Raw genomic sequence first — 14,240 nt, 5'->3', positions numbered from 1 at the left:
ACAGAAGGAATAGCAAATGCAAAGGCCCTGAAGGAGACTGGCCGGCATGTGTTTGAGACTCAGCAAGCCAGCCAGTAGGACAACTGAGAAGGGTAAAGCAGTAGGAGATGAGATGAGGCCAGAGAAGAAAGGATCTGAAGAGAAGACTGCTGAAGAGAAAGCCGCTGGGTCATTAGGCTCTGCTTTGCCTGCTGAATATAGGAGGCAGACGTGGGAGAGTTTTAGTGGAGGAGTCACATGATCAGACCTAGGTTCTAACAAGACAAGTGGAACTAGTAAGAACTAATGTTCTGCAAAGATATAGACACTGAAATTAGTTGTCACCTTTATTAATGATTAAGAGGTCAGCACAAATTCATTTAGAGGGAATATACATTTACTAATTAACCACAGAACCTACTTGAATCAGTGATCTTAAAAAAAACATTAAAGCTGCTAAAGAGTTATGATTCTATTTATATTATGCTATAATAAGCAAGGTGTAATGGTGCAGGCCATTTTGAAAGCATAGATTATAATCTCTGTGGTTAGTTTTGTATCTATCGATTTAGCAGTGACCCAAAAAATGCTATGAACAAATCTCAGAGATCATTGTGGACTCTGGATTTTGAAGAGTAGCCACGGATCATTCCTTCACTAAGCCTGCTGAGTTCCCCTGCTGACTGCTGAGCATAAAAATGGTCAGGGACCTCTCTCTGCCTTCGAGAACTCACAATCCAATGGGAATACTGAGAAACAAGTATCTCATCGCCATGCACAGACTAGTGCCTTCATACAGCTCTGTCTCCAGGAAGAAAATCACATAAAAGAGACTGTGTTGAACTGAAGCATATTCAACAAAAGCTGTTTAAATTTTATATGGCTTTTTAATACTTTACCTGTATATGTCTTCTTTTCTTGTGTAACATTCGAGGTAGGGATAGTGTTTATATCCTTTTTACTGGTGGAATAATTAATTATGGATTGCACCTATCTCATTTTTTCCCAATCTTTAATAGGTGGAATTAATAATGCTCTCAGATCTATAGAACAACAAAACTTTTTAATAAGAATAAGTAAGAAGACAGTATAAGGGTTGATATGAAAGAATAAAAATCTTACTTCAATACTGAAATTTGATCACCGTTTTTATATTTGAATGAAAAAATGAATACAAGAAGTTCTTCTATTATTACATAAGGTTAAATCATTATATTAAGAGTTCAGTCCTTCAGGAAAAGTTTTTTCTATGCTATCCCCATAGATTTTAAAAGTATAGTAACATTTACACAAATGCCAACTCTGCCTCCTTTCAAAATATAACTCGTGTGTAAAATTGTTAACCTGTCTCACTAAAAATGTCCCCATATGGTCAGTGAATAAAATATTTAGGGCAAGAACCTGTGGGATGAGATCCTGTAGCTTTAAGACAATCTTTCTTGATAAATTCATTTTTAGTTTTGTGGGATAGACCAAGAAAAGGAAATGTGAATTGTTTCTTGAGTTGAAGGAGACGTGTGATCATAACTAATTCCATGGCTGTGGTAGACTGAATAATGGACCCCTTTTAAGACATGTTCTTAATCTCAATCTGTATTCCTGTGGGTGTGAAGCCATTGAAAAGAGGCCCCTTTGAAGATGCTATTTTTAGTTAAGATGTGACCAACTGAATGACAGTAGGCCTTAAAACTATTTCTGGAAGTCTTAAGAGAAAGCCACAGGAAGGAGCCAGAAGCAGGAGGTAAATGGGAAGATAGGAGAGAAAACTGACCTCGCCATGTGATGGGAGAGCCAAGGAACCCAAGGATTGCCAGCCAGCCAGAATACCACCAGGCCCAGAGGAAGCATGCCTTTTAGCTTCAAAAAATGGTGATGCAATCAATTCCACTTTGTAATATTTGTGATCTCAACTCAGGCAAACTAAGACAATAGCCTACCGAGATTATCCAGGAAGGACTATGACCTCAATATATATTGACAAAGTCTATTAAAGATGCCCCTCTCAATTTTAGGTTGTATATATGTTACTGGAATAAAAACTAAAAAAGAAAAAACAACCAACAACATAGGACTAAATAGCACGGTGAACACTATTGACTATAGTTAATAGTGCAGTTATAATAATATTCTTTCATCAATTATAAAAAAGCTACCATACTAATGCTGTTTGTTAATATTAGGAAAAACTGTGGGACATGGGAACTCTGTTTTCTGCATGATTTTTCTGTAAACCTTCAACTTCTTTAATTAAATAAAAGCTGCCCCTCTTCCAATCACCTTTCTCCAATCAAAGGGAGTCCTAAGAAAGTGGCCAGAATTTTAAAAACCATAAAATAAGGTCAGGCATCATGCTTTGGTGAAACTCTGGTTGGAAAGGGTCTAAAATGGAGTATTTTGTACACCCCATTAACCTTCAGATTCCTATTTTTTTTTTTTTAAGAATTACTATATATTTTCATTTGCTGTCATACTGGGTTTTTTACATACTTTTTACTGCACATAGTTAAGCTTCTTTCAAAGTCTATTCTGATACTAGGTTCTTATAATAGCCATAATTACCAGATGGAGTTTAGTTGTTATAATGCTATTATCATTATTTCACATTTCTTGTCATGATATTATAATATTTATTTTGCTAATCTAGAAGTTGGGGCACAGCACGATTAAGTCATTTACTCAAGATATGCTATGAGTAAATAGCAGAATTGGGAAAAGTTAATAATCCCTTAGTAATAAACTCTAAAAATAATATACTTATAAAATAAGTAGCTGTTTTCTTCTAAATAAATTGTTACATTTTTCTAGTACTTATCTTTAATGTTAAAATGTAGAAGAAATTTCCCAGTGCAGTCTGTAATGATTTAATAAAGGAAACCAATAGTTGCTATTTACACATAAAATTGTAATTTATTAAAAGTGTTTCACAGAGAAGTCAAGTATATATCAACAAAAATGATGGTACTTGTTGAAATTCATACATCTCACAGTAAAAGAAGAGAAATAATAAATGGTCAAACCTCTTGCCAAATCAATGGCAAACATTTAGTGGAGGTCACCTATTCATTATAACTACTGCCTTTGACTGCCATTAGGATAATGTGTCATATTGTGTTGAAAACCTATTAATCCTTTATCCAAAAGTTATGCCATTTGAGAAGCAAACTAGAATGTACTAGGGGAAGATCTAGTCCTTTATTTTATGACAGAACAGATGTTGGCTATATTCTCCCACAAAAGCCAGTAGAAGACAGTGTGATGTTTCTTGAACCTGAACAACGTATGGCCCCCCTTGAAAATATATACAAAAAATTCTCATGAGCTCCCTAACTAAGTCCTCAGATCCCAGTTTAAGAAATACTGGTGTAGTGGTTAAGACTTTGGAGTCTGGATTTTGGAGTCTGGATTCAGACTATTCTGGTTGAAATCCTACCTGTACAAAAAGCTGTGTAAAGTGGGCTGAGGCATTTTACTTTTCTAAGTCTCAGTGTTCCTCAACTGTTAATTAGGGACAATAATACTCACTGCCTTACAGGATTATGATGGGAAGTAAATGAAATAAGGGTGTGCTCTCTCTCTGTTGACAATGCTTTGAAATATGCCTTCCTGCAGCTTTGCTCCTTAGCTGAAAATGAGTATGTGCTATGTAGATGTTCCACAGTTACTACAAAGACTGAGTGGGCTGAAGAATTATATCATAAAACCTGATTACAAAGCCATTTTCACTTTTTATATCACTAACATCACTGGCTGAATTAAAATCTTAAGTCAAATAGAAATAAGGATTTCTTCCATTTTATAGATTACCTTTACCACCTTCCCTTGAACAAAGTAAGTTTATTTGCAGGAAGTAGGACAGGCCTGAGGGCAGATAAGGATAGAGGGGGGAACCACTCTAGAAGGTGGGGCAGTTTGAGGATGTCTCCTCTGGGCCATGTTCACATGGTACATTCCAGACTTTGGAGTCGGGTAAGCCTGGGTTATAAACAGAGTACTACCACTCGTTATAAAGATGAAACTGTAACAGTTGTCTTAAAAGCAGTCACTCTTCTTAAGCTATTAAACTAAATGCGTGCTGTGAGAACTGGAGAAATGAATTCATATGACTCTTAACAGACTGTGTAGGAATGGATGAGTCGGGGTTCAAAGTAAACTTAGGAGAATACAAATGGCTTCATTTATGTATGAGCCTCTCAGCAAACTCTTAGACCTGCTGAATTAATGATGATAGGTGGGCTCATAGGAATGATGTAGTAAAAAACTTGTGATTGCACCAGCCAAATGTATGTTAGAAGGGGGACAAGCTGCTATGCTTGATAATAAGTAAAATAAGATAGTGGTTAGGACCAAAGAGTAGTACAAGTGATTTGTGCAAGTTGTAGTAGTAACTGACACCTTTTGCCCCTGAGTGGTCTAAAAGAATAAGTGGTGAGTAATCCAGAGCAATCAATCATTCTTGTTTACTGATTCCCTCTGGTTTGACAGCAGATTCACTCCGGATTGGGAAGGCAGACTTTCAGTGATCACCTGGAATGGGGAGAATAGCTGCAAGTGATAAAGGACTGTGTCATCTTCATTAGGAGAGGATGAGCCCCATTCACGGCTGGGATGGCTGGGGAGTCCATGCACAGGACATAATTGACCTACAGCATGATTTATCACCACAGCAGCATGCCCTGCCAGTCCCACACAGTGTTCTGAGACTAGCTGGAAAGGATCATTAACTCAGGGCTCACATTCAGCTGCTATACACCTGGAGGGCAGAATGGACCCATGCCAGTTGATGGTATTTTCAGATGGAGTAGTAAGCTCCTGCTGTCACAAAGTTCTGAGGAGAGGCTGCCTGTCCTTTGCAGGTCCTGAATGAGTGCATCCCTTGCCAACATGGGCCCCAACCCCGGAGGACAGTGGTGGTACTCTTAGGAAGGAGATGGGAATGGAATCCATTAAGGAAATGTTTGGTGCCTACCTGACCCCCAAAGAATGGGACTACCTTCCACTCCTGGTTCTTCCCCACACTTTGGCCATCTGTGGCAACCAGGACCTCAATAGGTACAGACAGTGTTAACTATCTTTACCATCTACCCTGCTTAACTCCAAACTCCCTTGCTGCCCTGTGTCCACAAGGGCCACAGAGGAGTGGCTGGGGTCTTTCCTATGCTGATTCCAGAAAGTGAAACCTCTAGTTTCAGGCGTCACTCAATTAAATAAGCCTTTGTTTTTGTAATAAGAGCAAAACAAGGGAACATTTTCCCAATTCCTTCCTATTTGCAAGCCAAAATAATTTGGAGGTGGTGGTGATTCTTGATTAATAACTTCAGCCTGACCTAAATATTGTGAGCAGGAAAAAGAACTTAAGTCTCAGAAGGCAACCAGGACTATGCAACACAAACTCTCACTTCCAATGTTAATTTTGTACAACTACAAGGTTTGTTAACTCATTTAGTACCCTAGTTTAATTTAAGATTCAAGTGTCACAGCTTGCTCAACTCTCAATAATGAGAGGCAATTACTCAAGGACCTTGTTATTCCAAAACCGTTAAGTACTCACACCATCAGCAGATTGGGAGCATTGTATTCTTTTCAAAGATTTTTAATGGCCTTATATTTCCTTTATGTGAAATTTTGTTGATCCGTATTTTCATCATTGACTCCAATGAATAAAGGCCGAGTCAGTTCCTAATTCAGTACTTAAACCCTTCATGTGGGTTTTAGTTATGCATTAGAAATAAATGCCAAGTATTTTTAAATGACAATATACCAAAAAGTAGGCCCCCTTTTCATTGTCACAGGCAAATAATGGAGGGTGATGAGATACAGTGTTCTTTCTACTAATTAAAAAAGAGTTATCCAAGAACTACTAACCAAACAATAGCAAATCCAACATACAATTTCATAAGTAGGAAATGATAAGAAAGAGGCACTATACCTGCTGCAAATCTATAGTGATTGTCACATAATGGTATTTGATTCCATTCTTAATACTGGGACTCTGCCACCAAGTGTTCTTTCCATCAATAGCATTTGTAATCGGGTGTCTCTCTATTGAATCAACAGCAGCATGTGAAAGGAAGAGAAAAGATCATATAACTAAAATTTACAGTTGTTTCTTAAAAAAAAAAAGTCAAAATAGGTTAAAACTAGCATCACCTGGCTTAAAGCATTAAATAATATAAAAAAGAAGCAATTCATATCTTCAACAGAATTTATTGGATATCAATTGTTCATTGCACTATGCAAGGTAGTGGGAAATGGTTAAATGCTAGGACTCCCAGAGAAGAAGCTGCTTAGCACGCTGACCATCAACTAAAATGGGCAATTTTAAAGATAACTACAGAAATTCAGTGTGAAAAAATAATACTGAAATCTAATTGATGTGTCAATCATTCAAAGAAGCAAAAAGTCTACTGTTTGAGGCAGTTCTCGTGTGCCATCAACTTTAAGGGAAACAAAATCCTTAAAGGTGGTTGAAAGGTACTTCAAGATGTGTCCTTATGACATATTCATTATTACCAAAGGCTTGAGCAATCTAATACATAACTGGTTTTAATATAAAGTGCTGTCAAATCCATCCAATGAGGCCTCTTGCAGTAAGCCTTTAATTTGCCAACTTCCTACCACTTTTTAAAAACAGTAAAAAACTCAAAATCTCCCACCCAGCATTTACCTGCCCCCATAATCAGTAACTCTGTCTCAGAGGAGTCTGGATAATAGTGACAAGTCAGGAGAGGATGGCACATTAAACTACCCTGCCAACCAAATGCTGATCTCCCTTCTCCTTTATTCCAGAGAGAGGACAACAGAAGCTGTTGTGAGAATTGAAAGAGGGATTGGAACCAGGAAGTGGAGATGTGGCCAATCATTGCCACCCCACATTCCCTTCCTCTGGCCCCCTAATTCTTACAATCCTCAAACCTCCCAGATTTCTCATCTTCTTCAGTTTAGCTCCACGTCTCAAAACGCTAACCAATACCCATGTGTGGGCAAAGTCCTTGCTTCCTTCTAGTTCCAAGTCATTGGTTTGCTCTGTCTCTTTCTTCCTCCTCTACACAGGCCCAGCTCAGCCAGCCCTGAGGTTGGCAGGGGTGGGAAGGTTGTTGGAGACGACCCTAAATCTATGCCCAGAGCTGCAGTAAGGGTTAACGCCCCTAACATCCCATTTGGAAGTGAGTATATTTGCCTGTAGACATAAACCAAGTGGATTGTTTGACTTCCCTGGTACTTACCTGTTCATTAAGGATTAAGTCTGTTTTGGGGTGTCAGTCTTGTGGACATTTATAGCACTCATTCTCTGGGAAGATGTTTCAAATGAATGGGTTATAGGAGCCTTTTAAATTAGAACACAGCTCTTTTGTAAATAGGAACTTACAAAATACCTCAAATAGTGAACAAATCACTCATTCTGAGGAACCACGGTGGACACTCAATTGCTTACCTGATGTTAGCAATCTAAACATTTATTCTATTAATAATAATGGTGATGAGACAGCAGGAGATTTGGAATGTAAAGGTCTAGAATATGAAAAGCTAGATATTTGTGTCCCTCTTCCACCATTTAGTCCTGACTGACCACAGGCAAGCCACTTAAACTCTTTGTGTTGCCTTTGAAATAGAGATAGCAAAACTCCACTTAGGGCAGTAGTTTCCCTAATCTTGAATTTCAGGGAAAGTAAATTTTTTTTTTAAATGAGAGAGAGAGATTTTGGAAAATGACAAAGACATTCTAGCTTTTTATTTTTCCAAGTGAAAATACTCAAATTATAAATAATAATAGCCTCCCATCCATTTTACTGTCATTTAATATAATATCTCCATTATTTTATAGCATAAAAAACATTCAAAAACCAACAAAAGTTCAAAAGAAATATCAAAATAAAGGACAATCTTTTTAAATACATAAATTTTATTTTCACAAAACTGGAATGTTGTTCTGATTTTCTCATTTTGCCAGGGACCAGTGAAAATGAATGAGAACTCTTGAACACAGGTTTACTAGGAAGAAGAACATTGCAACTATTAATAGTTTAATTATAATGCAAATACATAAACAAAAAGATACATCTGTCCAAAATGCACACTATTCTGAAATTCAAAGACAAAATTGCATTGAATTAAAAAAAGCTTTTTAAATTAAAATCAAGCAAAATATGTCCTTAATACAGTGTAGTCTGACAGTAAAGTTCAATCACCTTCAGAAGAAAAATTAGTAGAGTGAATAGTGATTAAATTTGCCACTTTTCAGATTGTGAACATTTATTTTAATTACATATTAATGTTATTATAAGTAGAGTCTCCTATTTAACTGAAATCACAAAGGCTTTTTTCTTTGACCTACTCATGATAAAAGTATATAGGGCAGGACAAAAATATTCCATTTTTATTGGCATGTTGTTTAATTCAACTAAGCAGCAGGATGGACTTTGTTTCGTACCAAGTCTTATCACATTAGCTGTCCACTGAAGTGCAGCATCCTGTCTCATTAACGGAAAGTAAAATGGCTGAATATATTTAATAATTATCACTAGTTAAATTGTTCTGTTGAAGCTAAGAAAAGTGTTAGGACTTTATAATGACAGAAAATACCAGAAGCATAACTAAATATCAAACAGATGCCCCTGGTGGCATGAGTGGATGCTACTGAAATTAGCACATGAGCAATCATTGCCATAAATGAAATATTACTGGCATTGTTACTGAAGAAAAATAAATATCACAGCCAACCCTCCCCAAACATCTGCCCAAATATTCTTTATAGACTGTGGTTTAAGTGATAGAAAAACACAGAAACAGCCATATTTCCAAATCAAATTTGTGGCTCCTAGATAACTGTGAGGGAAGCTGTCTAATTGGAAATTTTGATATCTGCCACATCAGGTCAAACTGATATGAGAATTAGACACGAAAAGGAGGATTGGGAGATGAAACAACAATTAACCATAATCCCCATTATGAAAGTTTAATCATAATTAATTTGCAAATACTGGTTAATTGTTGGCATAGTTCCCTTATTTAAAAAGAGACAGAAGCTTGTAACATCTTCAACAGGGATAGTGTGCAAGTCAACCCACGGGCTAAGTGCATCTGAAGATTGACAAGGGAATTATTGAAGTAAGCCTTTCAAACTGCTAGTTTTTAATTGAGATGCACAATCTATTAACAGGAAGTTCAAGTTTAATTTTCTTTGTGGGGTAATTAAGTACAGACTTCACAGATTTATTTATTATTCTATGTAGTTTTTTGCTAGGTATTTATTCTTGTGGACTATTAGTCTTTCTAAATTTCTAGGGCCAAAACAGAGTTTTGAAATGTATGGAGCTGGTATTTTTTTTTTTAATCACTTATAATAAATTCAGGTTGTGATAAATTTTAAAAGAATGCAAGTAAAAATGGAAAACTACAATGTATACTTCACATGCATAATGCTTTACTAAAACATGGGATAGAATTGTCTAAATGTGAGTCTCTTTTTCTGAGACACAAGAGATCCTGAATATGGAACTTTGAGGACGGAAGTAACAGTATAGATTTTGGACTCAATCTGGCAATTTCATCTCATCTATTTTTCCAACCAAGCATCTCCCCTCAATTATATTCCACTCCAATTTTGCATCTTTCTTTTATCCAGTCTCTATGGCTTTATATACTTTTCCTTTCATCCTCTACTTTCCTAAAATGCCTTACCCTCTTATCTCAGCTGCCCAGGACCTCGTACATGGGAAGCAGGCACTCAACTACTGAGCTACCGTCACTTCCCAATTGTTTTCTTCATTTGTCTGTTTGTTTTTGTTTTTAGGAAGTACCAAGGATGGAACCTGGGACCTTGTACATGGGAAGCAGGCATTCAAACACTTGAGCTGCGTCCACTCCCTGCTTCATCTTTTTTTAACGCCCAGCTAAGTCTGGGTTTCCCCTTGCACTTCAAGTTTTCCCTTGCTAATTGGGTTCCCACTGATTTTCCCTTCTTGGAAATTATACATCATTTAAAATACGTGCTCCAAAGTTTAGCCCTTGAAGTTACTGTACTGAAGCATTTCTTTCTCTAATAGTCTATGTATAGGCTGCTGGCATTGGTTCTGAAGAAAAAGCTGTCACCTATCTATCCATCTACAATGTGTTATCTAGCTATCTAATCTATGTTTTTACATTATTTCTCTAACTCTCCCTTTTTGTCCAGCCCATCCTAAAGATAAAGCCACACACTCCCAACTACCATTCACATGTCTTCAGGCTTTCTTACACACTAGGAAATCATCAGGCCACCAGTCCTCGAACCAATGGGTTTTTCTCCCCATCAGACTTCATCTTTATCCCTAATGAACCAAAAAACTCATATTCCATACATCCATTTATTCTCCAGCCTCTGGCCTTGACTTGCATTTCATTTACTCAGTAAAATTCCATGACCATCACTCCAAACATTTGATTCCTTAACTTTAACCCATAAGGACTTCTCACCTGGTTCTCAGTGTGGCCCAGTGATATTTTTCCTATTCCCCAAAAGAGTCTAATGTAAATTTTTACTTCTTTCCTCAACAGATGACCTAGACTTACATCTTAATGAGCAAATTAAGGCCCCCACATAAGAATTTCTTCCATAATCCTTTCTTCTATCTGCCTCTAATCATCCTTCCTTTCTGATTCAATAAATTAAGAGGGACTATTTCTTAATTTAAGGCTTTTCACCTGTTCTTAATGCCTTATCAGCTTTTTTTTTTAATCTCCAGAGAGATCACCACCACTATTTCTTTGTCTTCACGTTGTTTCCTGGCCTTTCCCCTGAGCATTGAAACTGACTCATTTATCTCCGGCCTTGAAAACTTTCTCAATACCACATCCTCCTCTGCAAGGTTCCTTCTTTTTCACAGGAAAGACACTCGAGAGACTATCCCTCCACTCCTCTCTTCTCCTTCTATACCATTTATTTATCACCTCACTGCAGTGTGACTTTGCCGTCCTCAATCACTGATTGCATTAACAAAGCCAGTAATGGCTGCTCGTACTGTCAAAACCAAGGGAAACCTTTTCTAAACGTTCATTACTTGGTATCTTGGAAGCATTTAACGCTGTTGGTTGTTCTCTCTTCCTAAAAATCCGTTTCTTCCTCAGGTACATGATGCTTCATTCTCCTGATTTCCTCCCTTGAACACTCTTTTCCTTTACGGTCTTCCTGGATTCTATTCCCCTACCTCCCTTGGCTTCTGATGTTCCCACAGGGCCCTGACGTAGGTCCTTTGCTGTTATTGTTGCCAGAACAAATATGTGGGTAATCAGCCTGATGTGTTCAAAAACCAGGATTTCAAAGTGAGCAAGTCTTTATCGCAGTTTGTGCAAAGTAGGAGAACAGCAGATAAATAAAATAATTCTCAAATCTGTTCTCCCTGAATTGGAGAAACTGGAATTTTATGAAATTCAAACAAAGGGAGGTAGTGACATTGGGCTATTGATTGATTTGTTCAATTGGAAGTGTGTAAGCACAGGTTACAGGTTACAAACTGGGTCATAAATTCCTTAATTAACATCCATTAGGAACTGACAAAGTCCAGCTAGGTTATACATAAAGTTGTAAATAGTTCAGATGCATATAAGATAAGAAGGAGAAAGCTAAGCTAAACAGTTGTAAATTGCTTAGTTAATATGAAATAACAAGTAGAAAGACTAAGCTGAATAAAGGGGGCCATTAAGTGTTAAGGATTGACAAAACCCAGCTGGGGTATGTGGAATAAGATAAAAAAATACAAGTGAGGCCACTCAAAAATTAACTCCTGACTGTCCAGTTACAAGGGAAAAATCAGGCAGTTATAAAACAGTATTTGCATCAAAGGAACAAGTTTCAGTGAGTTATAATCTAACAGTTACAGATATTTGTCTTTAGTTACTTTAAAAGTTTAATGAATATTAAGACTATTACTATATTTCAATAAGTGTTTCAATGTGTTTTATACTAAAAGAAAACATCTATATAAAAAAATCAGTGAGTACCGCTATTTGTTAATTCTCAGTTTTTGGTTTCATTATCATTCCATACAAGAAATAGCAAACACATGTGATGAATCCATCACTTCCACTCCCATGCCTATACTATAACAACCTGCACACTAGAAATTAGTCAGATTCATTAACAAAAAAGGCTAGAACCATTTCCCAGGGTTGCCTCCTTTGATGTCTTAAATGTTTTTTGCTTTTTTCTTTTTTTAAGATTCTATGGTATGGTAGATCACAAATGCCCCAATTCTCCAAACTTATTAATACTTTTGAAGCAGGCTGGTAAGATAGGGAATTAATAGAAAGATGAACCTGGCAGAGTCCACGTGGACACCAGTAACCCCCAAGATGGCTGCTGGAAAACCCCACCCCCAAGATTCTGCTATCCTGAACAAAGACTTCTTCCTGGAAGCCAGGAAAAACCCTGGATATTCCCCAGGGGCTTTATCATTAGGCCTTCATTGGGGGATTGATAGGTGGAGCAATCAATCAAAACAGCAAACAGCTGGAACCCCTCCCTGCCATTAGCAAAGGGGTGGAATAATTAATAATTTATAAAGCAGACCTCGAGGCCTGAATGCTCTCACTCATGCGCTCTCTTGCCTGTGGACCGTCCTGCCCTCAGAGCACCACTCTCATTGTTTTTCGTCTGCCATGTGGCCATGCAAGTAAACCTGGGGATTTATAACCTATAATGGGAAATTGTAGCCTGTAAATCAGCCTGCTTTATCACTTCTCAACCCCTTCCTCTCTACCTGGGATCCCTGATCTCCCATTTTTCTTCCTTCCCGACCTGAATAAATTACTGGCCTAACTCACCCAATGTGCTCTTGAAATTCATTTCTGCAGCATAAGTCAAGAACCTAAACAAAATCTGGTATCACATTCAGCATCTCTAAATTATATAATAGAGAAGGGAACTTGCTTTTCCTTTAACTGGCTAAAAGGAAGAATGGCAAAATGCATCTCAACTTTCCTTTTGAAATAAAAAAAAGCAAATTGTAGGAGAAAGCTCTTTCCATTTTTAAAGTTTCATAACTACAAAAAAAGAGAAGGAAAACTGAAAAAATTTAAAAATCATTTATTTGTGAATGTTTTTCCCCAATATAACACCTCAACTGGCATTCAATATTCACTTTATTAACCTCCCCTATACATAAATATATTTGATGATTTGTCAACATCTATTTCTATATCAACCTCCATATCTAGAAGTAAGCCCTATCATTCTCCCCTATTCCACAGATTCTTTATCCATTAAATCAGTAACTTATAGTTGTCCATTTCATACCTTCAAGATTTACATGTGCTTTTCCTTTTATAATACTTTTCCTCCTCATCTTATTAACTCATACTTTCTAAGCTAGATTCAAATCTGTACATGAACCACTTTCTCCAAGGAATCTTTAGATGACCTCTCTATATGTTTCCTTAGCATTTACCTCCCCTCTAAGTTTCTTAAGTCATGCACTATATAGAATTTCACATTTTATTCTTGTGTAATGCCCTACTAGTAGTAGGTGTCCATATATGTGTTAAATAAATACATGGATATCAGCATGACTTATGGATACCTGTAAGTGGGCCTTATGTGGTGCCTCTATTTAAATCATTCCTCCTATGGTTATTTAGAACCTTCATAGCCTGGTTCGAGCCTTCTGCACCAGACTCATCTCTGCATCCTGCCCTTTGATGCTATCAGCTCCAGCCATTCCTAACTACATGTTGTTTCCTGAACAAGTTTTTCTGTCTTATTCGATCCTGGCATTCCTTCTTCTCTTCCAGCCTTGAACAACTGTGAGGGGCCATAAAAAGGGCAAAGTGGAAGAAAAGTTCCAGAAATTCTTGGGATCCCAAGCCCTTTGGTTTTTAATATAGCTTGGCCTCAAAATCGCTCAGTTATACATCCCACCCAATGTCATACAAATACGTGCTAAGATACATACGGTATGGAATACTGCTGTTTTGATTGCAGATTCGACACTGGGGGTTCCTCACCGGCTGCCCAGGGACATGCTCTACCAATTTGCAGTACATTTCTGGCCCTCTTTCTCCACATGTTGCATTGGTTGTGATGAGAGCACTAGAAGCAAGATTCAGCACAGCAGGGAATAAACCTGAAAAAAGATAAGGAAATGAAGATGTTTGGTCCAGAAACAATGTGTCATGGTTGTATATTTTAAAAGGCAATTATGGGAGCAGATGTGGTTCAAGCAGTTGGGAACCCACCTCCCACACAGTAGATCCTGGGTTCAGTTCTCAGAGTGTCCTAAAGAAGATGA

The 14,240-nt window shown here is 37.4% G+C and overlaps 1 protein-coding gene across 1 annotated transcript in view; it reads right to left on the bottom strand.

Annotated features, from left to right (window-relative positions):
- The window catches only part of LAMA2 (laminin subunit alpha 2), a 588,895-nt gene that overhangs the window by 427,050 nt on the left and 147,605 nt on the right, over positions 1-14,240 (bottom strand). Inside the window, exons 2-3 of the mRNA XM_071218658.1 lie at positions 13,905-14,075; positions 5,906-6,018 (exon numbers count right to left, since the gene is read on the bottom strand). Coding sequence (XP_071074759.1) covers positions 5,906-6,018; positions 13,905-14,075 — 284 coding nt within the window. The remainder of the gene's footprint in view (positions 1-5,905; positions 6,019-13,904; positions 14,076-14,240) is intronic.

Source organism: Dasypus novemcinctus, chromosome 11 (assembly GCF_030445035.2).
Source record: "Dasypus novemcinctus isolate mDasNov1 chromosome 11, mDasNov1.1.hap2, whole genome shotgun sequence".
Taxonomy (NCBI): domain Eukaryota; kingdom Metazoa; phylum Chordata; class Mammalia; order Cingulata; family Dasypodidae; genus Dasypus; species Dasypus novemcinctus.
Note: the sequence above shows the minus strand (reverse complement) of the source record. Positions and strands in the feature narration are given on the sequence as shown.